This window comes from Lagenorhynchus albirostris, chromosome 20 (genome assembly GCF_949774975.1).
Source record: "Lagenorhynchus albirostris chromosome 20, mLagAlb1.1, whole genome shotgun sequence".
Classification (NCBI taxonomy): Eukaryota; Metazoa; Chordata; class Mammalia; order Artiodactyla; family Delphinidae; genus Lagenorhynchus; species Lagenorhynchus albirostris.
Window position 1 is genome coordinate 17,622,881 of NC_083114.1, and position 27,955 is coordinate 17,650,835.

Here is a 27,955-nt window from a genome sequence, read left to right on the forward strand (position 1 = left end):
TTTACTACATTGCCAATTTCAGTAACAGGAATTACATAGCCATACACGTAGTTTTATACACATTTACACATATGTATTTTTTGATCTTGCCATTAAAAAGGTGCGTTTGTCAAGGTAGAAGGATGGAATGCATATAGCACTTTGTTGGCCTGATTCACAACTTTTAAATATTTGGACAGATGGCATGTGGGCCTCCTTTTGCCTTCTTGTCATGGGATCCTCTGACATTAGGGGCAGGCCTGATGAGAGGCACTGCGGTGGTCCTGGCTGTGGGCAAGGAACCCATTTCTGGTTTCCGCAGACTGTCTCAGCGGGCGCCAGCCCAGGTGAGTCAGGATATCTGTCCTGTTTGGAAACGTCAATCAAACTCCATGAAGCTTGTTCCTGGGAGGAAGCTAGTGGACCTTCAGGGCAAACCTACTCAAGCTGCCAAGAGGGAAACAAGCATTCAAAGCCTCTCACTCTGGGGCTATGTTGAGTCAGGGCTGGAAGATGGGCGTTGGTTGCAGGAGGTTCTAGAGACGAGGCTGGGGATCACAGAAAGGAGACAGAAAAGCCATTTCTCCTTTCTGTCTGTTCATAGCAAAAGCTGAAATTCATTCAACAAATATTTCCAGAGTGCTAATCGTGGTCATCATCATCAAAATAGCTAAGATTTATTAAGCACTTATGTCCCGGGACCTGGTGAGGTGACTTTTACATATAACCATGTACAATGCATGTTATACACAACAGTCAGATGAATGGGGTACTAGTATTTTCCCAATTTTACGGATGAGGAAATGGAGGCTTGATGTTAAATGACTTATCCAGGGTCATAAAATTTGTACATGACAGAGCTAGGATCTGAATCTGGAGAAACTTGGGTGAATCTGGAGAAACTTGGGTCTACACATTGGGCCATAAGCCAGTGACAAAGTTGTAGAAGTGAGTCATGGTCTACTGGGAAAGTCAAATATGCACATAGATGTGTCTTGATAACTCAAGTTGGATAAAACTAGATGATCAAGAAGGACATCTAAATGAAGCAAAGTTAATGACCTGGGAGTGATGGGGCATGTTGGAAGTATAGTGAGGGGCCTATCAGACTCTAGAAAAGAAACACACAGAAACAGCATGGGTGAGTAGTAACCAAGTTAGCTTAATATTGGAATGTGGAGGACTTCTAATGCCTAGTTAAAGGAGTTTGGACTTTCTCTTCCAGTTAATGGTAAGGTAGAGGAGTGACAAACAGCCTTAAGATTCATTTGTCTCCTCTGTGTTGGGTGAATGCAGTAGACACAACCAATGACAAGATGACCAGTGGACCAGTGAGGAAGCCCATGGCACACAATGACGTGGCCTTATGGTGGGTGTTGGCCATCAGATAGGGAGAAAGGAATGGTTACAATGAGCTTGGCAAAGAAAGGATGTGTAGGGCTTGCAGGCGTTTAGCCGGCCAAGGGAAACTAGTTAGGATTAAGACCAGGAATAATACTAGGGTACTACCAGGAATGCAATGTAGCCTCTAAAAATGATAGTTATGAACAATACATAGCAATTCAAGGAAATGCTTAAAAGGATAAGTGAAAGGATCAGAATTTTTACATTCACACGTACCTATTGATTACAAATCTCTTTTTAAAGCCCCAGAAAAAATACGCCCAAACAAATTAAGTGAATCATCCTATGCCAAAATCTTATTTCTACTCGGTTAGTGTTATGGAGTGAACTGTGTTCCCTCCATAATTTTTACATTTTTACATTCACACGTACCTATTGATTACAAATCTCTTTTTAAAGCCCCAGAAAAAATACGCCCAAACAAATTAAGTGAATCATCCTATCCCAAAATCTTATTTCTACTCGGTTAGTGTTATGGAGTGAACTGTGTTCCCCCGCCTAAAATTTGTATGTTGAAGCGCTAACCCCCAGTGTAACTGTATTGGAGATAGGGCCTTTAAAGAGGTAATTAAGGTTAGATGAGGTCATGAGGGTGGGGCCCTGATCCTATAGGACTGCTGACCTTATAAGAAGGGTTAGAACACCAGAGTTCTCCCTGTGCACACAAACAAAGAAAAGGCCATGAGAGCACAGAGCAGGAAGGCACCATGTACAAGCTGGGGAGAGAGGCCTCACCAGAAACTAATACCACCTACACCTTGATCTTGGACTCCCAGCCTCCAGAGCTATGAGGAGATACATTTCTGTTGTTTAAGCTACCGAGTCTGTGGTATTTTGTTACGACAGCACGAGCAGACTACTGTAATACAGTTAGCCAGCCAGTCACTAAATCCTGTCAATTCTTATCTTTGCAATTCTTGCTTTCTTCCTCACCATGTCCACTGCCAGTGTAGCTCAAGATCATCTTGTGCCCAGATGGATGCAATCGACTCTCTTATCTTTGACTTTGTACTTCCTGACTCGCTTCTTTTTTTTTTTTTCACATTCATTCTTTGGTCCTAGTTTAATCCACTTTTTCCTCAGAAATTGACAAGCATCCCTATTGTACATCACAGTTACTAAAGAACTTTTCAAACAGTTGTAATTGCTTTCTTGATCTTTTCTAAATTGCTCCAATCATATCAGTTATTTTACATGTAAAGCATTTTGAATCTCTTTAATGATCCAACCTGTTCTCCTTTTATGTGCTTTGGATTGGCAAACACCCTCTTCAATTACAGCACTTATAAATGAATATGATTCTCAGAGTATGGTTTTACCAGTATAGAGTTTGCATAAGACTTTGCTCCATCTATATTATGTTAAAAAATATGAGTACATCCTTGTTCCCAGTCCAAAACAGTTAGACTCTAATACTCTTCTGCATCCATTTTTATTTATTTTAATGGCCTTTTCCTCATCTGTGGTTCTTTTTACTTTTTCTTTTTTACAGTAGGTTCTTGTTGGTTATCTACTTTAAATATAGCAGTGTGTACATGTCAATCCCAAACACCCAATAAATCCCTCCCCCGCACCCTTCCCTCCTGGTAACTGTAAGTTTGTTCTCTAAGTCTGTGAGTCTGTTTCTGCTTTGTAAATAAGTTCATTTGTATCTTTTTTTTAGATTCTGCATAAAAGCAATATCATATGATATTTGTCTTTCTCTGTCTGACTTATTTCACTTAGTATGACAATCTCCAGGGTTATCCATGTTGCTGCAAATGGCATTATTTCACTCTTTTTAACAGCTGAGTAATATTCACTGTATATATGGACCGCATCTATACAATGACTTGCTTCTCATATTCCCAGCCACCAACCCCTACCTTGCCCCCTCCTGACTATCATCTCAAACATCTGAAATGTTTGAATCTGATGCCTGGTATTTTCCTCTAGTACCAACCCTTGGCTCCCTCTTTCCAGAACTCCCTGCACTCACCTCAAAGGTGCAAGTTCTCTGACCACTCCAGGTGAACTAGACTTTTGCACTGTAAGTGCCCTTCATGCACATATGTCAGTAATATCGGTAGGATCTATTCCTAGCAGTGAAATTTTGCTAGGGCCGCTGACGTGTTTTAAAATGTACACTTTAAATTTTGATAGACACCATCAGATGGTCTTCTATAGGACTTGTACCAGATTAAACTCTACCCAATAACATATAAAAGAACCTGTTTCCCCATACCACCATCAGCACAGTCTTAACCATGTCTTTGAACTTTGACAGACTGAAAGGTAAAAATAGTATTCCACTTTTGTTTGAATATAAATCTTTCTGATGACAAGGGCTGAGTCATTCATTTCAGACAAGCACTCAAATAGCCAGCATGAAGACAGTCTCTTTCCACGTTTCCTGCCTCATCTCTGTGGGTCTTTCCTTAGCTCCACATTCCCAGACTTCTATTGCAGACAGAATTTTCCACATGGAGGGGAAGAGGACCACCACAGCCTTAAGCCTAAATCATCCCAGCTTACCAAACAAACTTCGTTCTCCCAGCACCCATAGGTCAAATTCCAGGAAGGACTGTGACTGGTCTTTCTTGGGTCAAGTGTTTGCCCATGAGTTGGTCACTCTGGCCAAGAGGAAAGGAGATTCCACTAGGCCAGGGCTAGGTCATGATACAGCAGTTTGCAATAGCAAGAGAAGCCCCTATTATCAGAAGAGGAAAGAGGTACTGAGCAGATAAAAACAAATGTCTACTCTTCCAGGTAACACCTGCGCTGATGGAACCCAGCACACAGGGCACCTTCCCCAGTGTCACATTCACTGACTTTGCCACATCCCAGCAGGAATGAATCGGATGACACCGCCCCCCAAGAAAGAGCCCGGCATCCTGTGCTGTCCTACATCTCTGGGGCCATAGGTAACCTATTCTGTTTGGTAATCCAGGAGAGGAGCATTTGAGCTCTTCTTGGAACAATGGGAATGTTTTTCTACTACAGTGATCTGTACAAACTTGGCAGTGGGGTTTTACAGAGAGAGGAAAATAGACACTGACATCTCTGATGCGAAACTGTGAGTCCTCCCAGAACAAAGCTGAGCCTCAGTTGGACAGGAAGTACTGGGGTTTGTGATGCAAAGAAGGAAAGTCTGCTGGCTTTAAAGGTTAGGCTAACACGGGTTTAGAGTACAAAGTAAGTCTGCAGAAGCTGCGTCCTGGGGGATCTTTAAATACGACAAGCCAATGCTGGCAATGGAAAAGTGAATTGGGCACACGTGTACATTGTTGGTGGGACTGTAAACTAGTACAAGCCTTTCCAAGAGCAATTTGGCAATCCTGTCTCTAAAATGCCAATACCCTTTGACCCACAAATTCATTTTCAAGAATCCACTCCAAGTAAACAATACAAAGTGCTAAAGACGCTTTATACAAAAAAAGATGTTCACTATGCTTATTATTTATAAGAGTTAAAGTTTAGAAACAATATAAAGGAACAGTTAGATACATTATGGTAAATCCTCCCCATGGGATATTTCTCAGTCATTAAAAACGAAGTCTAGTCAGTTCACAGAAAACAAAATATAAGTGGCTTTGAAAGATTATTCAGGGCTTCCCTGGTGGCACAGTGGTTAAGAATCCACCTGCCAATGCAGGGGACACAGGTTCAATCCCTAGTCCGGGAGGATCGCGCATGCCATGGAGCAACTGAGCCCGTGCTCCACAACTACTGAGCCTGCATTCTAGAGCCCGCGAGCCACAACTACTGAGCCCACACGCCACAACTACTGAAGCCCACGAGCCTAGAGCCCGTGCTCCGTAACAAGAGAAGCCATGGCAATGAGAAGCCCACGCACCGCAACAAAGAGTAGCCCCCGCTGGCCGCAACTAGAGAAAGCCCGTGCGCAGCAACAAAGACCCAACGCAGCCAAAAATAAAAATAAATAAAATAAATAAATTTATAAAAAAAAGATTATTCAGCCTTTCTCATGAAAAAAAATTATGTTAAAAGTGTAATTTTTACCTTTCAGTTTGTCAACACTCTGTGCTGGTGATGGTATGGAGAAACAGGAACTTTTTTTTAAAAAAACTTATTTATTTAATTTATTTTTTTGGCTGCGTTGGGTCTTTGTTGCTGTGCATACAGGCTTTCTCTAGTTGTGGCGAGTGGGGGCTACTCTTCGTTGCGGTGCGAGGGCTTCTCATCGCGGTGGCCTCTCTTGTTGTGGAGCACAGGCTCTGGTGCACGGGCTTCAGTAGTTGTGGCACACAGGCTTCAGTAGTTGTGGCTCATGGGCTCCAGAGCACAGGCTCAGTAGTTGTGGTTCACGGGCTTAGTTGCTCCGTGGCATGTGGGATCTTCCCAGACCAGGGCTCGAACCCGTGTTCCCTGCATTGACAGGCAGATTCTTAACCACTGCGCCACCAGGGAAGCCCTTTTTTTTTTTTAATTTTTATTTTTGCTGCATTGGGTGTTCATTGTTGCGCACAGGCTTTCTCTAGTTGCGGCCAGCGAGGGCTACTCTTCATTGTGGTGGGTGGGCTTCTCATTACTGTGGCTTCTCTTGTTGCGGAGCATGGGCTCTAGGCACACGGGCTTTAGTAGTTATGGCACATGGGCTCAGTAGTTGTAGCTCACGGGCTCTAGAGCACAGGCTCAGTAGTTGCGGCGCACGGGCTTAGTTGCTCTGCGGCATGTGGGATCTTCCCGGGCAAGGGCTCAAACCCATGTCCCCTGCATTGGCAGGCGGATTCTTAATCACTGCGCCACCAGGGAAGCCTGGAAACAGGAACTTTTTTTTTTTTTAATTTATTTTTGGCTGTGTTGGGTCTTCCTTGCGTGCAGGCTTCCTCTAGTTGTGGAGAGTGGGGGCTACTCCTAGTTGCGGTGCGCGGGCCTCTCATTGCGGTGGCTTCTCTTGTTGCGGAGCACAGGCTCTAGGCGTGCACACTTCACTAGTTGTGGCACGAAGGCTCAGTAGTTGTGGCTCACAGACTCTAGAGCGCAGGTTCAGTAGTTGTGCTGCACGAGCTTAGCTGCTTCGCGGCATGTGGGATCTTCCCAGACCAGGGCTCAAACCCGTGTCCCCTGCATTGGCAGGAGGATTCTTAATCACTGCGCCACCAGGGAAGCCCCGAAACGGGAACTTTTATATGTTATTGGGTAGAGTTTAATTGGGTACAAGTCCTATAGAAGGCAATCTGATGGTGTCTATCAAAATTTAACGGGTGTACATTTTAAAATGCATCAGCTGCCCTAGGAAAATTTCACTGCTACAAATTTATCCTACAGATGTTACTGACACGTGCATGAAGGGCAGCACTGTTGCCTGAAACATTGTCTATAGGAACTAAAGAAAGGAATAGGCTTCAGTAGGAGACTGGATAATATATTATGGTACTTCCATGAAATATATTTTATCAGCCATTAAAAAGACCATGTCAAGATCATATGTGCTTTTGTGGGATGACTTCCAAGATACATTAAGTGAAACAGAAAGAAAGCAAGGTGCAAACTAGTATGTCTGACACTCTATTATTTGTGTAGAAAGCCCATTTATGTTTGAATATGCATAGAATTTCTCTGGATACACAAGAAAATTATGACAATGGTTCCTCTGGAGAGGATGACTGAGGTCAAGGGTGGGAAAGAGACTTTTTATTGTACACACTGCCCTATTTGAATTTTTTAAAATCATGAGTATGTATTTCCTTTTCAAAAAAAAAGACAATAAAAATAATACAATACATAGGCTAAAAAAGGATGTCTATATATGTTTACAGTTATATAAATAAATATCTATATTATAACAAGCAAAAAAAGAAATTAAAATTATTCATAGATTATATTCAGTTATGTGAAAAGAGAAACATGTTTAGAAGAAAATAAGGAAATGTACTAAAATGTTACCCTTGAAACTAAGAGCGATTTATCTTTCAACTTTTTCTGTCGTGTCCAAAATGTGTTTAATAATCACCTTTTACTCTTATAACAGAAAAAAATAAACTTTAAAAAATTGTGTTAAATTAAAATATAGTATCCATCCATCTTTATAGTCTAAATGCAGAAGGTAAAATCAGGTGAGACAAGCGGTATTAACTTTTCAACTCCATGATTCTGCATTAATGAAGTTTGCTGTGGTTTATTGACTCCTTTTCACTTTTTTGGGCTTGGCCACTGCTGCTGATAAAGACAAGACCCAGTTCATAAATCAGTCTCAAGAAAACTGTATTTATAATACCCAGTACCAATGGCTATGCAGTTAGATGAGCTTTTTCAGACATTACTGCATTCAAATTGATACCACCTTTTTGGAAAGCAACTTGGCTACATGAATCTGAAGCTATACAGAGTGTTTATGCCCCGTGACCCAGTAATTTGACTTCCGGAATCTTAAGGAAAAAACCTGAAATACCGGAGACGTTTACACATAAAGGTCTTAATTAAGAATGGTATGCAATCATAAAAAATTACAATTACGAATAACGTGTAGCAACATGGGGAAATGTTTATGATACAGCGTTAAGTGAAGGAAAAAGAATACAGAAAAGTGTATATCCTACTATTACAACTGCTTCATAAAATACGTGTGAAAAAATCCCAGAAGAGTTTTACACCAACATGGTCACGGTGCTTATGTTCAGGTGGTGGGACCTTGGGGGAATTCTTGATATTTTTCTCCTTTTCTCTTTTCCAAAATGTTTATAATGTATTTTTAATAATATATTTTCAAATATGTAAAAATTTGAAGTCTGGGCTGTTCCACAGGAAATAATGTCTCTATGTTATAGCGTCTCTAATTCCCTTAACTGAAAATAAAACTCCTTCCTCTCATGTAATAATAACGGTCACTGATATCTATTAAGCAACTACTTTCTGCCAAGCTCTTTACACATTTTAGTTCAATGACTTCAGTGAAGTAGAAATTTTTATTATATACCATTTTGCAGATGGGGAAAACTGAGGCTCGGACCGGCTAAATGACACAAGCAAGAGGTGACAGCATCAGGATTCAAACCCGCGTCCTTCTAGCTTTAAACTCAGTTCTTTCCACCATTATACCGGCACAATAACTACCCAAAACAGTTCTCAGGGTCCAGGGTGTGCCAAGGAGAGTACTAATGCTTTACACACATGCTCTCATTTAATAACACTGTAGATGTAGATGGTGTCCTCATTTGTGGCTGAGGGAGGTTAAGTCACCAGTACAGCTGGTAAGAGGTAGAATCATTTTTTTTTTAATATATTTTTTGGCAGCGCTGCAGGGCATATGGGATCTTAGTACCCCAACCAAGGATCGAACCCACGCCCCCTGCAGTGGAAGCGCAAAGTCTTAACCACTGGACCACGAGGGAAGTCCCAAGTTGGCCCGTGTTGGGAACCATGACACTGTCGTGCCTTCCCACAACAAGGAAAAACCCAAACCCTCCGAGCCCAGGATGCAGGGCACCATCGCTGGTGCAGCCACTGTCGAAAAGGAAGCACCTGGCAGGAAGGTGAATGCAACAGGAGGAGGTAGGCTCCCGGGGCTCCCCCGCTGGGCAGGGCCGCCTCTGACACACACTGCACACCTGAGGACCCCGGCTGCATGAGCTGGCGCTGTGCACAGACATCCGTGTGGCCTGGCCTGCGGCCAGCACACATGTCACGTCCTCCTGCCAGCGCTGACAAGGCTGGTGCTAATCTGCCCAAAGGCCTCAAGAAAAGCCCTTGAAGCTGTCTTTAAGGTTTCCTGGTTCTGGGAGGTGTGGGGAGACAACACCGCCTCCTCCACGGTGGAAAATTCCAGGGCCACCTGGCTTGGCAAGAGAAAGTGATGTCTAGCCTCCTTGACCCCCAGGAGCCAGAGGGCCCTAGGCCTGGACTCAGAGGCTGAGCCAACAATATGAGCCAGGGCTCCAACTCTCTGGGAAACAGGAAGTTCAGGTCAGCCTGGGGGTGGGGGGAGGGGGGACCAAACCAGAGGGACTCAGGCCAGAGGCCAAGTGAGACCAAGGGGCCTCTGAGATGTGGACACAGCTGAGTGGACAGACCAGCACTGAGGAGAGCTCTGAGGATACAGAGTGTTAGGAACACTGATAGACTGCTGGGAGGAGTAGTGGACCCAAGTATTTGGAAGATAGGTTGGCATTACCCAGTACACACACACTCTACGACCAGGTAGTTCTACTTGTCATAATGCATCTGGAGAATCTCTTCCACCACATGGGCCCCCAGGATGTTCATAGCAGCACTGCTCATAAGAAACAAAAGCTGTAAACAGCCCAAACACCCGTGGACATGAGAATGGGTTAATATACATACATTCTCTATTCAAGAACAGATTTGTGGTTGCCAAGGGGGAGGTGGGTGGGGGAGGGATGAACTGGGAGTTTGCGGTTAGTAGATGCAAACTATTACAAAATATACATACATTCTCTATTCAAGAACAGATTTGTGGTTGCCAAGGGGGAGGTGGGTGGGGGAGGGATGAACTGGGAGTTTGCGGTTAGTAGATGCAAACTATTACATATAAGATGGATACACAACAAGGTCCTACTGTATAGCACAGGGAACTATATTCAATATCCTGGGATAAACCATAACGGAAAAGAACATAAAAAAGAATGTATATATGTGCATAACTGAGTCACTTTGCTGTACAGCAGAAAGTAACACTTTGTAAATCAACTATACTTTAATTAAAAAATAAAAATAGGGCTTCCCTGGTGGCGCGGTGGTTGAGAGTCCGCCTGCCGATGCAGGGGACACGGGTTCATGCCCTGGTCCGGGAGGATCCCACATGCCGCGGAGCGGCTGGGCCCACGAGCCATGGCCGCTGAGCCTGCGCGCCCGGAGCCTGTGCTCCGCAACGGGAGAGGCCACAGCAGTGAGGGGCCCGCGTACCGCAAAAAAAAATAAATAAATAAAATAAAAATTTAAAAATATATATTCTCTATTCATATAAGGGAATACTACATGGCCATAAAAATAAATATGCTATAACTTCATGAGTGAATCCCATAAACACAATGTTAAACAAATAAGGGAAATCACAATGTAATATATATGGTGTGGTTTCATTTAATAGAAGTCCAAAAAACTCTCCAGACTAAACAATGTATTGATTGGGAAGGAGGAAAGGGGAAGGGGTGGGTGTTTGCCAAGCCCTAAGCCTCTGTCTTCAGGACCTTCTTTTGGGGACCCAAGTTACCAGCACAAGGGCAGATCCTCACCCACAGACTCACCATGTCCATACTCTTGTCTCCACTACCCACCCAGCATCCGTGGCCCTTTTCCCGTGTGCGATGTCAGTCTCTTCCCTCCTCCACGCCCCTCCCCCAGTCTCTGGGGAATTGATAAATTGCCCTTCATTTCATATCTCTTACCACTGGCATTCCACATTTGTCATCTCCTCTCCCAAACCAGACCCAGGGCCTGGCAGATCATTGAGAGCACACAGGAAGGCCACCTGAACGGGGAGCTTTCTCCCCTCTCAGTCATGAGCTCCATCAAAACAGAGATGGTCTGTCAGTTAATGTGGAATCACAGAATCTCTGAGGCCACCCGCCCCTAAGCCCTTATTTTATCAGGTGAGAAGCTGAGGCCCAGGGGGTCCGTGTGATGTGACTGGTCTAAAATCACAGCTAGTTTGAAGGCAGAGCTAGGACTGGGACCAAGGATTCCTGAACCCCAGTCTTTTCTCCTACAATGTGCTGTCTCCCTAAAGCTGACGTTGAACGGACTTCTGATTCTGGCCACAGAACCGACTAGACACCCCAAACTACTTCCTGCTGAAACAGTCAAAAGGCTGGACAAAACATTTTCAGTCCTTTAAAGGCACCAACTGAGCTGGCATAAAGGGTTAAGAATAGTCAGAGGCCAAAGAGGAAGGGAAAGCAGGAAACCGGAGAGAATGTAGAAGCTGGCTTTCTCCCTGAGGACCTGTGTCAAACCCACGTGATCTTGAGCACTGGTTTTCAAGGCCTCATAGAGTGCGTGGAACAAGGAGACAAACCCCAGCCCGGTCAAGGTGAAGAATTAAATGGAGAGCTTCCCATAAGGCTGGGCCCCATCTTCAGTACAAGAGTGGGCGAGAAATAAACTCCTTTTCCCCCCAGAGGAGCAAGGAAAATTGCCCATGTTAAACATTGGAAGCAGGTGGGAAGGAAAACAAACAAACAAAAAACCTTTACCGTGAGAATTCTTTAACTACAAGCCAGCTCTTTTATATATATATATATATATATATATATATATATATATATTTTTTTTTTTTTTTTAAATAACTTCTTTTTTTTTTTTGGCCGCACTGCACAGCACGCGGGATCTTAGTTCCCCGACCAGGGCTTGAACCCGTGCCCCCTGCACTGGAAGTGCAGAGTCTTAACCACTGGACCGCCAGGGAAGTCCCAGCTCTTATATGTAAATTCAGAGATAGTGGGCAAAAATCCTCAAGCTGATTGAGCAAGATCCTGGGGGGTGGCGGGGGTGGGGCGGTGAGGGAGGCAAGAGAGTCAGCCGTAGACTCTCTGGGACAGAGCATTCCGGGCAGGCAGAGATGATCGCCAACTCAAAGGCCCTAAGGCAGAGTCATGCCAGGCTTGTTCCAGGAACACGAGAAGGCCCAAGGGGCTGGGGTAGAGAGAGCCAAGGAGAAGTAGAAGGAGATGAAATCACAGGAAGAACAGGAGACCAGGTTGGCCAAGGCCTGGCTGGCATGCTGTTGTAAGACCTTGGACTCTTCCTCCAGAGTATGGGTCCATTGAAGGAGTTTCAGCAGAGGATTAAAATGGTCTACCTTATGCACTACAGGGATCACCCTGTGGTGACGGTAGCACAACAACGTGAACGTACTTAACGCCACTGAACCATACACGTTAAAATGGTAACTTTTATGGTATGTATATTTTACCACAATTTTTTTTAAAGAGGTCACCCTGGCAGTTGCTGTGCTCATACGTGGAATGGAAGCTGGAACACCACATAGGAAGACATTCCAGGAATCTAGGTGAGAAACGATGGCTCCCGCAAGGATGGCAGCAGGATAAAGGATGAGGTCATATTTTGGATGTGTTGGATGTAAGGTATCAAAAAAGGGAAGATCGTGGTGACTCCAAAGTTTCTGGCCTGAGCAACTGGAAGGACAAAGTTGCCATCGACTAAAGAGGGAACAGGTTTATAGGAGAACGTAAGAGTTAAGTTTGGGACTTACTGGGTTTGAGATACCTATTAAACATTCGGGTGGAAATGTCACGTGTTAGGGAAGCTGTGGAGCAAGTAAAACTTTCACACGCTTGTGGGGGAGTGAAAATTGCAACAACCTTGGAAAACCCTTTGGCAGCATCTATGACCCAGTGATTCCATTCCCAGGTATATGTCCGATAGCAAATCTCTACATGTGTTCACCAAAAGACATGAACGAGAACGTTCATAACAGCATTCTTTGCAACAACCCAGAACTGGACATGACCCATCAACAAGAGATTAGATAAAAGTGATATATTCACATAATGACATTTTATCGAGCAATGCGAATGAGCGAGCTACTGCTATGCAGTAATTGAAGCCGGAAGTAAAGAACAGAAGGGAAGGGAAAGCAGGAAACCGGAGAGAATGTGGATGAATCTCTCATTAGAGAATATAATCTCCACAAAGTACAAAGTCAGACAGAAAAAGAAGATGAATCTGACCCAGCAAACCCACTCCTGGGCATATATCTGGAAAAAACGAAAACTCTAATTTGAAAAGATACATGCGTCCCAATATTCATAGCAGCACTATTTACAATAGCCAAGACGTGGAAGCAACCTAAATGCCCATCGACAGACGAATGGATAAAGAAAATGTGGGGGCTTCCCTGGTGGCGCAGTGGTTGAGAGTCTGCCTGCCGATGCAGGGGACACGGGTTCGTGCCCCGGTCCGGGAAGATCCCACATGGGCCCATGAGTCATGGCCGCTGAGCCTGCGCGTCCGGAGCCTGTGCTCCACAACGGGAGAGGCCACAGCAGTGAAAGGCCCGCGTACAGCAAAAAAAAAAAAGAAAATGTGGTATACATGTACAACGGAATACTACTCAGCCATAAAAAGAGAATGAAATAATGCCATTTGCAGCTAAGTGAAGTAAGGCAGATAGAGAAAGACAAATATCATATGATATCACTTATATGTGGAATCTAAAAAAAATGATACAAATGAACTTATTTATAAAACAGAAATAGAATCACAGGCGTAGGAAACAAACAAATGGTTACCAAAGAGGAAAAGGGGGGGAAGGGACAAAGTAGGAGTTTGGGATTAACAGATACACACTACAATATAAAATAGATGAACAACAAGGACCTACTGTATAGCACAAGGAACTATATTCAGTATCCTGTAATAACCTATAATGGAAAAGAATCTGAAAAAGAATACATCCATATAACTGGGTCACTTTGCTATACACCTGAAACATTGTAAGTAAACTATACTTCAATTTAAAATAATTAATTCATTAATTAAAAAAAAGAATATGAATCATGTGGCCAATTTTAAAGTTTGAAAACAGAAAATTGGTGTTCAAACAAAAATCTGTACACGAATGTTCATAGCAGCACTATTCATGACCGCCAAAAGGTGGAAACAACCCAAATGTCCGTCAACTGATGAATGGATACAGAAATGTCGTGTAGAAATACAATGGAATGTTATTCAGCCGTAAAGAAGGAATGAAGTACTGACACATGCTACAACATGGATGAACCTTGAAAACATTTTGCTAAGTGAGAGACACCGGACACAAAAGGCCATATATCGTGTGATTCCATTTTTATGAAATGTCCAGAATTGGCAGGTCCATAGAGACATAAAGCAGATTCGTGGTTGCCAGGGGCTGAGGAGAAGGGGGGATGGGGAGTGACTGCTAATAGGTTTGGGGTTTCCTTTTGAAGTGAGTGAAAATGTCTGAAACTAGGTCCTGGTGATGGTTGTACAACACTGTGAGTGTACTAAATGCCACTGAATTGTATGCTTTGAAATGTTTAAGATGATAAATTTAAGTATTTTACTGCAATAAGATAAGAAAGATAAAACTCGGGCTTCCCTGGTGGCGCAGTGGTTGAGAGTCCGCCTGCCGATGCAGGGGACACGGGTTCGTGCCCCGGTCCGGAGGATCCCACGTGCTGCAGAGCGGCTCGGCCCGTCAGCCATGGCCGCTGAGCCTGCGCGCCCGGAGCCTGTGCTCTGCAACGGGAGAGGCCACAACAGTGAGGCCCGCGTACCGCAAAAAAAAAAAAAGATAAAACTCATCTCTGGTGTTATAAGTCGGGATAGTTGTTATTTTGGGGTGCAGAGAGGGGTAAGTGATGGGGAGGAGGACAGGGCTTCTGAGGTACTGACAATATTCCTTTTTTTTCGAAAACCTAGATGGTAGTTACATGAGTGTGTTCATTTTGTAAATATTCATTGAGCAAAAGAGACAAGTACAGACAATTCTTGCAAGGTGTTTTGCTGCAGAGTAGGGCTGAGAAAGTGGGCAGGAGCTAGAGAGAGAAGTGGGATTATGGGAGGGTTGTTTTCAGATGGGAGAAATGAGAGTGGTAAGGAGGGCGAAATAGATGATGTAGGAAAGTAGGAGAGAATTGCTTACGTGGTTCGGAGTTAGGGAGAGGAGAGAAGATCTCATGCATGCACGCGGTTTCTGCAGTGAGCCCATGATAGAAACTGGTAACAAGCAGGAAGCTGATCTCAGGGGTGTCAACGCTGGGGGTTGGGGAGAGCAGTGGTGAGTCTGTAGAAGTTCACTCCTGGCTTATTGCCAGGTTTATTGCCCCTCAATTTACCAGCGAGCACTCTGAGACTCAGGGAGAAAGGAGGATTGCTCCCCATCACACCACTGGGGCCAGGAGTGGAACCCAGGTCTCCCCGATGCCGCGCGCAGGACACCGCACTGCCCACATGCCTCCAGTTCACCTTCCCACCGTTGAAAAGAGCGCTTCCTATCATTTGTCCTGAAACAACTCCTCAGAGTTTCAGAAGTACCCCCCTAGACTTCTAAGGACTCTGGGATTTGAGGAACAAGTGTGTTCCGCCTTGTGGACATGCCTTATCATACAAAGGACTTTAGTTCTGTCCCTTCCTCAGCCTGCATCTTTCCCGGCTGGAGAATTCTCACTGTGGAGCTTGCCCTGATGGTAAAAAGCCCTTCATCACTCCATTGTTTGGCCCCTTTCCAGTTCTATTACGTCTTTCTTGGAATGCAGAGGCCATAACAACAGAAACCACAGTGGCTTCCATTTTGAAGAGCCTTTCGCAGGGACAAGGGCCCCATTTATGCATTCAAACCGATGGTCAGGGAGCCTGTGGTCTGCCCAAGGTCACACAGAGTGTCAACAATAGAGCCCAGCAGAGGAGAATTCCAATTGCTGTGATCCCTCCCCACACCCAACTGCCTGCATGCAGGACTCCAATGGGCACATATATCCGTCAGGAGGCATTCAGCAGCAGGAGACGGGGGAAAGTCACGTCAAAGCAATAAGGAGGACTTATTGAATGACATAACTGCAAGTCCTGGAGCAGGCAGGCTTCCGGGGTTGGCCCATAGGGGCTCAATGATGTCATCATGGTCCCAATTTCATTGTCTTGCCAACCACAGAGGCTGTAGTGGGTTGAATGGCAGCCCCCCAAAAGATATGTCTCTCTCCTGATCCCTGGACCTGTGAAGGTGACCTTATTTGGAAAAATGGTGTTTGTAGATGCAATTAAGTTAAGGATCTTGTGATGAGATCATCCTGGATAACCCAGGTAGGCCCTAAATCCGATGACAAGTATCCTTACAAGGGACAGAAGAGAATAGGAGAGGCTTGTGAAGGTGGGGCAGCGCCTGGGCTGAGCAGCTACAAGCCAAGGATTCCGGCAGCCACCGGAAGCTGAAGGGGTTAAGGAACAGAATCTCCCCTAGAGCCTCTGGAGGGGGCACAGCCCTGCCGATAACCTGATTCTGAACTTCTGGACTCCAGAACTGCGAGAAGATAAGTTTCTGTGGTCTTAAGCCACCGAGTCCTGGTTATTTGTTAAGCAGGCCTAGGAGACTCATACAGAAGATGAGACATACAGGTCAACTTCGACCTGACCCCCACGCCCCACCCCCACACCCGGGGGTGGGGTTAGCTTTCCCCAAGGTCCATGAGAGACACGAGAAAGTCATGGTTATTTGTTAAGCAGGCCTAGGAGACTCATACAGAAGATGAGATATACAGGTCAACTTCGACCTGACCCCCATGCCCCACCCCCACACCCGGGGGTGGGGTTAGCTTTCCCCAAGGTCCATGAGAGACACGAGAAAGGGGTGATCATCAAGAGGAGGGCAACGGGTGTCAGGGAGGCAATCAGAGTGTCCACCCCACACACCATGTGCGAGAAGGTTTCATCTCCTGAGCATCTGCTCTCCGAGCATAGGAAAGACAGAGGGTGCCCTGGACGTGTGAGCTTCACAGGTGAAGTGCAAGGTGGAGGGCTACACAGCCCTGGGGAGTCCTCCAAACCCTGAGAGCAAAGCTGAACGTCCGGAACAGGGAGCACCTTCCTCTTACAGTACTGGCTGTGAAAGGTCTTATGAATTTAAAGATCATTCTCTCGTAAGAGACTGTTTCATCCACCTGGTTGCCCAAGCCAGGACAGACCTCAAGCTCCTCCCAGACTCTTTCCTGTCTCTTGCTCTACCCTTACAGCCAATCTGTCCCCACTTCTATAAATAGTCCCAATCTGTTCGTTCCCCTCCATCTCCATAGCTGTCACCCTAGTTTAGGTCCCCATCCTCTCTTACTAGATTACAGCCCCCAGACTGACCTCCCTGGTTTGAGTCTCAGCCTCCTCCCACCGGTCTCCGCCAGGAACTGGAAAGTTCTTCCGAAAGTGAAAATCTGCCCAGGACACGTTCCTGCTAAGAACCCTGAAATCCCCTTGGCATAGCTTCCAAGGACTCTTGCTTACCTGACCATCCCTCACCATGTCCCCAAACACACAAGACCTCTCACACCCGGGGGCCTTTGCACACACAGTTCCCTCTGCCTGGGCGATCCCCCATCCCACTTCCTGGCCAAGTCCTCCAGGACTCAGCTTCTAGGCTGTCTGCTTTGAGGGGTCCCTTCTTCTGGGTTCCCACCATACCCTGGGCTTTTGTAGCTCTCCTGTGCTAACGTAAGGGTCCATTTATGTGTCATCAACTTCCCCCTAGACTCTGAGCTCCCTGAAAGCAGGAACCAGGTCCATCCTGAGTACGTAGTATATAGCAGGTGTTCAGAAATAAACTGACGACTAAAGATCAAATCTACACAGCAAGCGTATATTAAGCACTTACTATATGCCAGACTCTGGGGTAGATGCTGGGGGAGGGGAGAGGGGGATAATGAGGACTCTTACCCTAAATTTCACAGTAACTTTCTGAGAAAACCCATCTATAAAATCAGGAGTAAATCCTGCCATGAATTCACAGGTGAGCTTGCCAACCAGTAGGAAGCCCACTGACAGGAAGGTAACCCTGAGCAAGCTCAGCATCTCCTCCAGGGCCCCTCACTCTTCCCTCCCCGTGGGTCACGCAGGAGACAGAGCGGCGATGGGTCTTTACTGCCACCTGCTGGACGAATGGAATAACGCTACAGGCGGCAGCCAGGAGAAATTCAGGCGCCTGCCTTGAGTTGCCAAACACATGGCTCTGACTTATATCTGCCACATTTGTTCAACAGCTAATGAGAAGCTGTCAGAGGAAATGGCTTTTGAAATCAAAATCACCTCACCAGAAAACGGGGTGGGGGGGGGAGAAAAAGAAAAAAAGGAAAGCCAAACTGTACCTTGCAATGGTCAGAAAGTGGGAGCATGCCTCCTGGGGAAATTTCTCTCTCTGACTCAAAGGGGAGAACCAGAGAATCCTGTAAGATGGAGAGAAATATCTCTTTCTGAAACTGTGGCTGTTTGTTTTTTTGGTTTTGTTTTTTGTTTTTTGCGGTACGCGGGCCTCTCACAGTTGTGGCCTCTCCCGTTGCGGAGCACAGGCTCCGGATGCGCAGGCTCAGCGGCCATGGCTCACGGGTCCAGCCGCTCCGCGGCATGTGGGATCTTCCCGGACCGGGGCACGAACCCGTGTCCCCTGCATCGGCAGGCGGACCCTCATCCACTGTGCCACCAGGGAAGCCCTGTGGCTGTGTTTTATTCCCCAGGCCCACAGCAAGCACAAATCCTGGTGGAACTCTCCAAACCTTGGTGCCCTGGAACCCAGCTGAACTCTCCTCCTGCCCATCAGCACCTGCAGGATCTAGCTCAGTCCTGGAACCAGCACAACAGAAACTGCCGGAAGCTGGGAGGCCGTTCTTTCCAAAGGCCTTGGCTTTGCAGCCAGACTCGCTAAGTCAACAAAGTGGGAGCCAGCCGTGCTGCTTGCCCTCCTGTTACACCCTCCAACTTCTCCTGGGCCTGCCACACTCACACACACACGTGTGCACGCTCACACAGAATGCTCCAGATCCAGCGTTCTGCTGTTTGGGTGGGGAATCTGCTCTGGGAGAACTAGGACGCAGAATCCAGATGGGCTGCAGCCAGAGTATTGAGTTGTTTTTTGTGTTTTTTCCTCTTTCTCCATATTCCAACCATCCTGTGAAAAGCTGGGCCCAAGAATGCAAACTCCGGAAAACCAAGGGCAGTGCAGCGCCAAGATATTTACTTAGCCAGTGAGTGTGCTTCCGTCTCCCTGGAAGACAGTCTCAGATTTCCTCAGGGCACTGGAGCCTTGCAGAGTCCAGCCAGCTGCTTCTTTATATAAAGAGAATGGTCCCTGCAGCCTTCACAGTCAACCCACCCAGCCACCCAGGCATCTGAGAGAAAGCTAGGGGAAGCACCATCTACCATCCCCGCCCTGGGGTCTCAGGATGACCAAACCGGCCCCACTATAAACAGCACCAAACTAATTTAGGGGTGGGGTGAAAGGGTACATTCCCCCAGACCTTCCCAAAGGGAAGAAAGCTATAACAGACAGAAACACGCCAGAGCCATCAAAAATACACAAAACTGGGACTTCCCTGGTGGCGCAGTTGTTAAGAATCCGCCTGCCAATGCTGGGGACACGGGTTCGAGCCCTGGTCCGGGAAGGTCCCACATGCCGGGGAGCAAGTAAGCCCATGCGCCACAGCTACTGAGCCCACGTGCCACAACTACTGAAGTCCACGTGCCTAGAGCCCGTGCTCCACAACGAGAAGCCACCGCAATGAGAAGCCTGCGCACCGCAACGAAGAGTAGCCCCCGCTCGCCGCAGCTAAAGCCCGTGCGCACCAACAAAGACCCAACGCAGCCAAAAATAAAAATAAATAAAATTAAAAAAAAAAGAGTACCCAGGAAATTTCCAATGCATTTGTAACTTAAAAAAATAATAATACACAAAACCACTTATACAAATTGTGAATGGCACAATTCTGTTTGTTCTGCCACAGTACAAAAATGGCAAGTTTTTCATCCAGATAGAAAATAAAAACGAAGAAAAAATTATCAGCACTCTGATATGAATCAACCCATGATGATACTTTCAATACGCCATTCTCTACCTACCTGATGGCCTGGTCCCCTGCCCCCAGCAGTAAGTCGTTCTCATCTAGGCTTCTGTTAACTCTGCATCTCCTGCATCTTGGGGGTTCAAGAAGCAAAACTGTTGTCTCTCTGACCATCCCAATTTCCGACCCTGAGCTTCCATCTGGGCCTTCTGGGGTTCTCACTTCCTCAAGCAGTGCATGACGTCATCCAATATCCATCTTCACGGGTCCTCCTTGTCCCACAGCCCCTCTGGGTCCATCAGGTTCTCTGCACGATCAAGGTCTGGGCACCTTTTGCCAGATGGTCCTGACCGCCTAGAAGAACCAACATCTATCAGTCTCTGGGGACCTAACTCCCCAGTGACACACCAAGAAGCAGAGCTCATCATTCCATCTGCTCTTAGTGTCTCCAGATCTCTCTCTCTCTTCTCTCTATCTTCCTTCTCATAGCCCAGGGATTTTTTTTTTTTTTTTTTTTTGGCCTGGGGAAAATTCTTTCTTCCCAAATGTCTACAAGATTCATAGTCTGTTGGCCCCAAACTCCCTTGCCTCCTTACCAAAAAAAAATTTTTTTTTAATTTAAAAATCCCTTTTTGTAAAACCAAAACTAAAAAAGTTTCTTGGCTGTTTTCAACTCTGTCACATGCCTCCACTAAGGCAATGAGCCTGCTTGCATGGAGAGAGGGCAGGAGAGAAATGAGGGTATATCTGAAATGTCATCCAGCCACACGGTAAACACGTTTTTCCTCTCTTTTCCATCACCCAAGATTTTTAAAGTGGTCGGCTGTGGTTTCTTTCCTGGTAAATGATATTGTCTGAAAGAAACGCCAGAATAAGAGTTTCTCTTCTGTCCCTCCGAACAGTCCCTTTGTGCCTCTATTTCTCCAGCAGCCTCTGCCCACTTCTGTCCCTTTCCCTGGTCCCTCCTTTTCTGTCCCATGGCTGCCTCTTCCAGCCTGGCTTGTGCATTCTGAGAGAAGCTTGCCGGAAGTCACCATTGCCCCCCAGCCAAGAGAAACACTAGCACCAAAGGCTCAGGTGCATCCCCCAAAATGTGTTAGCCTGCAATGCCCTGTCCGCATCCCTGCACCTGCCCCAAGTCAATACATTCTCTGAGCAATTTCTGATTCCCACATCCCAAAATACCTTTTCAGCCTGCATCTTACTTTGCGTCTCTCTAGAAGAGATGGCCACTCCCTCTTCCTTAAAACTCTCTTCTCCTTAGATTTGGCTTGAGTGGTGCCTACACTCACCTGGTTTTCTTCTTCCTCTGCCACAGCCTGCCCTTGGGATCCGATTCTTCCGTTTACCCTGTAATCGCTAACTCTCCCCAGGGCGCTGTCCTTGGCCCTCTTCTATTCCACAAGCCCTCGCTGAACAAGTCCAACCTCTCTCAACGCTGCAACGCCTGCCAAAACCTCAAAAATCCCCCAAACAGTCCCCTCTCCCTTCCCCTTCCCTCTCCTTCCCCCTCCCCCCGCCCCCTGATTCCAGACACATGTTTACAATGGCCTAGAAAAGGAAAAGCCAGAGAGAGGATAAGAGTGCTCATTTCCTACATTGGAAAGAGTGTCAGGACCACAGAGCAGACCACGACCACCAAATGGGTAGACTCCAACTCCATACAAGAGAGACTTTTCCAACAAGTAGCACTAGCCAGCAATGAATGGGCTCCTTCTGAGGTAATTATTTTATTTTTTGGCCATGCCGTGCGGCACGCGGGATCTTAGTTCCCCAATCAGCGATCAAAACTGTGCCCCCTGCAATGGAAGCACGGAGTCATAACCCCTGGACCTCCAGGGAAGTCCCTACCTTGTTCTTTCATCACCAACTTGGGATGTTGTCAGTCAACCCTAAACACAGCCTGGGCAAATACTGCATCATGGCTGAAGAAGACTGACTTTGTGCTAGTATTTACTGAATGTTTTCATGCTGGGCTCCAATGAAACAGGGGTGCTGAGGAGTAAGATGTGGTCCCGCCTTCAAGGAGCACTCACCCTAAGGAGGGAGGTGGACCCATAAGCCGGTGATTGCAGCAAAGGGAGGCAAGTGTCGGGATATTTGTCAGAGAGAATGGGGAAGACTAGGCAGAGGAGGCAACTCTGTTTTAGGATAACAGCTTGTCTTTAAATACCTCATTGCAAAATCTATATTAAAATAACAAAAATATAAAAGCAAACTGCCAACACCTCCACCGTCTCATCAAATTCTTTCCATTTGTCCATGTTAATCCTTATCACTTACATATGCCATTTTTTCATGTTTCCAATATTATCAGAGTGGTTTTATAGTCTATATTTTCACTTATTATATCATTAGTATTTTTCCACATCTCTACTTTATTTTTCTTACTTGCACTTCACCCCCCCTTCACCCCACTTAACTCCCCAGGCTGTGAACCAGTGTTCACAGCCTGGGGAGTTACCCATCTCCATCCTTCTCTGTTTGATCCATCCTAGGAGGGGCACCAGAACGCTACCTAAATCAGAACAATTGACTAGCCCCTCCCCACTTTTCTTGTTCTCCTGACACACATAACTTTTGGCTGTGAAAGCCATTCTGATGTCTTTAACTCTAACAGAATATTGCTGGAAAGAACCGGGAGGAACTGCAAAGAGTAACTTTTGAAAAGCAGGAGAGTCTAAATTCACAACCATTCCATGGATCCCAGCAGCGGCAGCTTGTAAATTTTCTTTGCTCAGATACTCATGCACGTGTACTTTCCTTACTCTTTCTTCCGTCCCTCCCTCTGACATAGGTGTAATCTCCCCACCTCGTGACTTCTTTTACTCGGTTTCAGCTGCCTCATAATTGCACATGGGCCCACGTAGCCTGTCCGTAACACCACACAGCCTGTCCATAACACCACGCAGCCTGTCCATAACACCATGTAGCCTGTCCATTACACCACCTTTCTATTTGGCAGCCCTGTCACGCTCCTCAAGCCCTCAGTGTTTCTTAGCTCAATTTCTCAAGTTCCCCTTTTCGCGTCCGACGCACTCGTGGTCTAATCAGCCATGGCACCGGGAGGAGTAAAGCAAGAGTGGTGTGGGGATGTGGTCTACGACTGTCTCTCCAGCAAGGACAGCGGAAGGGACCATGTTTTTCTCCCTAGGACAACCTTGGCCATGAGGGCTCCTCACAGCCAAAGCTACTGCCCTCCCTCATAAGGTGCTGCCTTATTCACACATTTTATGGGGTCTCTGAAAAATAGCTTAAATGGTTAGTTGTTCATCCAACTAATGTGGATTTCAGGTCTGAAACTTTTTCTTGGTTCAGCTTCAGTACGGAGGCAGGGAGGTAAGAAGCAATGCCCAACCTGCCCAAGAGGCAACGGTGACATGGTCTGGTGTGTCACAGACCTGCCGAGGTGTGGCCCCCAGGTCCCACATCCAGGCTCACACACACACACACACACACACACACACACACACACACACGGGCAACCATGGGAACAGACTTCAGAGTCATGTGAGGGTTCAGGTCACATTTCTGCTGTTTCCTGGCTGTGTGATCTGGGTGAGGTCAAAACATTTTGAGCCTTATTTTCCTCATCTCCCAAATGAGGTTAAAAAGAAAATTTAAGTGACACGTAAGTAATTGTAAGGATTAAAAGGAAAGTAGAGTGTAAAATCCTTTCATGCCAATTGAGGGCTGTACAACTGCTGGTTTAATTAATTTGCCATTTCATTTTCCAGCCTACAGAAAGTCCTTGTTAACTAAGTAAATGGTCAATTTTCCATCACCAGGAATAGCAGTCAGCCGCAAAGTCACCAGTGTCTCTTGGGTTCCAATCTCTGGTCAATAGGGCCAGATCTACAGAGGCAAAAACTAAAGTATCGTTTTCTTTCACAGAGTAGTTTCATCTCAGACAACATCAATCCTGAAAATGTAAGTGAGGGGCTTTAAATGAAGGAGTGAGGCTTTGCTCAGAAGTTTCTAATGAAAAAGGGGGGAAAAAAAGTAGGCAAAAGCAGGCTGGTTTTTTTTTTCTACTTTTATTTATAAAGAACACCATTCCTTCCCGACACAGACATAAACACTCACACATTCCAAGGAGGAGCTCATTAAAAACAACAACAACAACAGAACTGGGGGACAGAGGGCCTTATTTAACACCAGTCTGTGTGCCCGACTCGGGATTCACTGGGAATGTTTCCTCAGATATGACATCTCACCTCAAAGAAAGGAGACGTTGACCTGGAGGGCCCACCCACTCACCAGGCAAAAGCTATGCCCTCAGTCTTCGGCATCATCAAACTGTCCCGTTTCAAAGACCATCTTGGAATAATGGGGTATCAGTGGAGGTGGATGGTGCCAACTGGGGTCATAGATCATGTCTCCTTGCGGGGCACAGCACACCCAGGGTCTGACCTCTTGAGAAAGGCAGCCCTGGATGTCGTCAGCATCTGCAGGCAGTTTTAAAAGACAGATTAAAGGAAGGAGGGAGAGTGAAAAGAGAGAGCCAAAAATGTCTACGGGACAGACACTTGCACTGTCTTTGCTTAAACACATGCACGTACACGCACACAGACACAGACAGACAGACAGACACACACACACACACACAGTCCTCCTTTCGTGGAGAATCCCAAGCACCTTCATTCTGACGCCACCCACAGTCCTGCTTCTCAGACACCGGTTCCTAGCAGCGCAGAGGAAGCAACTGGTGAACAGAGCACTTCTGTCTACAGCCGCTCGATTCACACAAAGATATTTGGAGATGGTAACACTGTTTCAATGTTACAACTGACCAATACATTATATAATAAAATGCAAAACTGGCATTTTTCCCCCCCATGTGAAAGAGGAGCTGTCACAGAAATTTCAGACCTATGAGAGCTATCAGGCTAAGCTCATGGATGTGGGTCCCTCTTCCAAACTGTTTCGGGGTTCATGTGTAGGAGGGTCTCAGAAGCCTGGCCTAGGACCCCCAAAACCCCACACCTACCATATGGATTCCCTAGATCTTCTTTCAACTCCAAGTCCCAGTCCTCGTTAAAAAGATCAGCAGCCTGTTCCCTGGGTGGACAGCCGGACACCCCTTCTGACAGCTCCCAGGGGTTCGGTTCCCCATCGGAATCCTCGTCATCCACAGCAAAGCCTTCCTCTTCACAATGGCTGCCCTCACCGTGGGCAGGACTATCATGAGGGATGCTCTGTGCTCCGCTGGCTAAGAAATCGACAAAAGGAAGGAGGTCTTAAAATAACTGGCAGACCAGAGAGGGCCAGTCGTGCACCCGGGAGATTTTTGGCAGACTTACTAAGAGGGCAGCAGTAACAAGTGTGCAGAGTTCCTCAGCCGCCGGAGCACTTATTAAAAACTGTTGTTCTGTTTCCAGTTTTAGAAGTAGGGTTGATCATTTACTTTCAATAAGATGTTTTGCCTTAAATAAGGCCATTAATTACCAGCTCTTTTCATTCACATGAGAAGGCAGGCACAGTTTATGTTTTCAGGTAGTTTAAATGCCACTGAGGCAAAGGGCCTCTGGGAGATGACAAGCTTTCACAATACAGACCTCCTTGGTCTCTCCCAACACCCACCCCAGGCTCTGCTGCCTACTCGCCTAGTCGATCCGCAGCCTTCTCGGTCTCTCTCTCCTGACCGGAGCGGCCAGCTGGGGCAAAGGCAGCCTGCGGGAAGAAGAAACAATTACCCAGGACTTGGACATCTCGGGTACGGCCAGTATTTCAGCCCCACACCCACCCTTCCATACCCTCCTTTGTGAGGCTGGGGCAGGGACTCTGCCACCCACATTTCTGCTGTGCCCTGTTCGACTGGGCCTTGCTGCTTCCTCTTCCTGTCAGCATCACCCCTGCCAGCAGGATCGCCTGTCTTCCTAGAGTGGCCACTGAATCCAGTGCACAGTTTGCCAGCACGTGCAGAGCCAGCCTCCTCTCGAGCCCTGTCTTGAGCAGTCTCAGTCTCGGGCCTCAGGACCCCTCCTCCAAGCTCGGAGACTCTAGCACTAGCTGGGACAGTGCCCTCTCCTCAGAGGTTGGAATTTCAGCTCCCTGCAAAGCCTCTCCTCTGAGCTTGTACATTTCAGTCATTCCAAACTCACCCCTTTGTTCCGCTGTTTCCCCGCAGTGGCTACCTCCCTGTTTTTAGCTTTTCAGTTACTTAACTTTTTGTCTAGTTAACAGCTCCTTTATCAAATTCTCTGTCTCCTGACTGACACATGGGGACAACAGAGCTTTAGTTGTTGAAGGGAAATCGTCTTCTCCCATAGCCACCCATATGCTTCTCTGCTCCCATCACTCAAAAGTTCCTGAAATCCTATCACCTGTTAAGACCTCTTTCTAGGTGGGATGAGAAATGTTCACAGCCTGCATGAGAAGACCTGATTTCAATCCCATTCATTCAGTGTGTACCCTGGACACATCACTTCAGCCACCACACCTGGGTTTCCTTCTCTGGAAATTGGGGATGACTGTTCTGACCTTGCAGGAGGTTTATAATGAGATAATATTTATGAAAACACAGCAGGAATATAACATCTGTTGAATTGAAATCCACCTTCTTTGCCCCTACATCTAAACTGCGTTTGGCATCTGCCCCAATTAGTTCATGATCTAGTCCTACCTGGATTTAATGAGTCAATTCCATCTCCTGTAGTCAGCGACAACTCCTGGTCACTCCTGCTGACCAGTAGTGGGACCTCTCATCTCTTCCACCGCAAGAGCTCCCTAACTGACTTCCCACTCACCCATCTTGCACAGCCTTACACGCTTAATGACTCCTCTGATGAAAAACTCAACAGGCCTCCACTGCTGGAGCACAAAATTCGCCGTGGCATCCACACCTCCACCTCACGCTCCATCAACCTGTGCAGCATAGTTCTCTCTCCCAGCTCAGGGACCCAAGCTCTCAGCCATTTGCCCCGCATTTCCTCATCTCCACACCTTTGCCAGGACCACCATCGTCTCATCTTGGAGAGAAAGTGCACAAACCTTCCTGCTCTGCTCTGACAAAATTAGTTTTATCCTACCCGCACCCCAAAGTAATTTTCCTTATAAACTTATCACTACATTTTTCATATTATGGTTAAGATATGATATCTTTGATGCTTAGACAAGCATTCCATTTCTCCATCAAATTAATATGTGCGTATACGGTGCCAGGCACTATGCTAGGCGCCGGGTTTACAGCAGTAAACAGAGGGTTCCTATCCTCAAGGAGCTCACCCTCTAACACGGATTGCTGACTGTAAACAAGGGCAGATGACTGTAATAACGGTCTCTGAAAAGCCAGGAGCTGTCTGGCGCGCAAATGAAAACACGTTTCTGGAACCCTGCGTCAAACGCGGCCTTTTGGTTTCAGTGAAGAGAAAAGGCGAGAGCGCATGAGACATCATCTGGTGCGCAGGCTTAGCTGAGCATCCCCACCAAGGGACACGGACCCTTCAGGGAAAGTCGCTCTCCTCGCTGCCCTCACCTGGCCCCAGCCCAGGCCCCCCAGTAGCGTCTCCAGCTCTGGGTCAGCAGCATCACCTCCCATTTAGCAAGGACGCACAGGCGCCCTGCGGCCGACAGCCAGCCCTCCCGGCCCGGCGCGCCCACCCACGTCCTCGGGGTGCCGCGCCCCACAGCCCGGCCGTTTCCAGCTCGGGCGCGCTCCCAAACGTCGGGGCTGCAGAAGGCGGGTCCGAGGCGCTTCCCCGGCTCCCCGCGGCCCCCGCCCAGCCCGCCCCGCGAGCCCCGCAACTTCCCGCCCCGGGCCGCAGGTGGTAGCCGCGCCCAGGACCCGCGCCGCGCTCACCCCCAAGCGGGGGGGCGCCTCCCGCGTGCTCAGCACCGGCAGACCCGGCGGCGGCTCCGCCGCCCCCAGCGCCGGGGCCCCGGCGATCTGAGAGTCCATGCCCAACGGCCCGCAGCTCCGCGCCCCGGACGCCGCTCGGCCACGTGACACGCCGGCCTGGCTGCCAGCCGGAGGATACGCCGCGGAGGGCCAATCAGCCGGGGGTGCTCCCGACCGGGGGGCGGGGCGCGGGGGTCACGAGGAAGCCGGGGCCGGGGCAAGGGGCGGGACGGAGCGCGGGGCGGAGCGCGCCTGACTG

At 47.2% G+C, this 27,955-nt stretch overlaps 1 protein-coding gene across 2 annotated transcripts; it reads right to left on the minus strand.

Annotated features, from left to right (window-relative positions):
- Positions 1–27,812, minus strand: COPRS (coordinator of PRMT5 and differentiation stimulator). Of its 2 annotated transcripts, XR_009537786.1 has the most exons (6): positions 27,658–27,812; positions 25,463–25,529; positions 24,847–25,068; positions 24,117–24,304; positions 19,915–20,210; positions 1–527 (listed from the first exon to the last, which is right to left on the minus strand). XR_009537786.1 is itself a non-coding variant. In XM_060135790.1 (5 exons), the coding sequence occupies exons 1-4, from the start codon at positions 27,754–27,756 to the stop codon at positions 24,135–24,137; spliced, it is 558 nt and encodes a 185-aa protein (XP_059991773.1). In that variant the 5' UTR covers positions 27,757–27,812; the 3' UTR covers positions 19,765–20,210; positions 24,117–24,134. The 2 variants fall into 2 exon arrangements, 1 of the variants encoding a protein (XP_059991773.1); XM_060135790.1 differs by lacking the exon at positions 1–527 and having other exon boundaries at positions 19,765–20,210.
- Between the last annotated feature and the right edge of the window lie 143 nt (positions 27,813–27,955).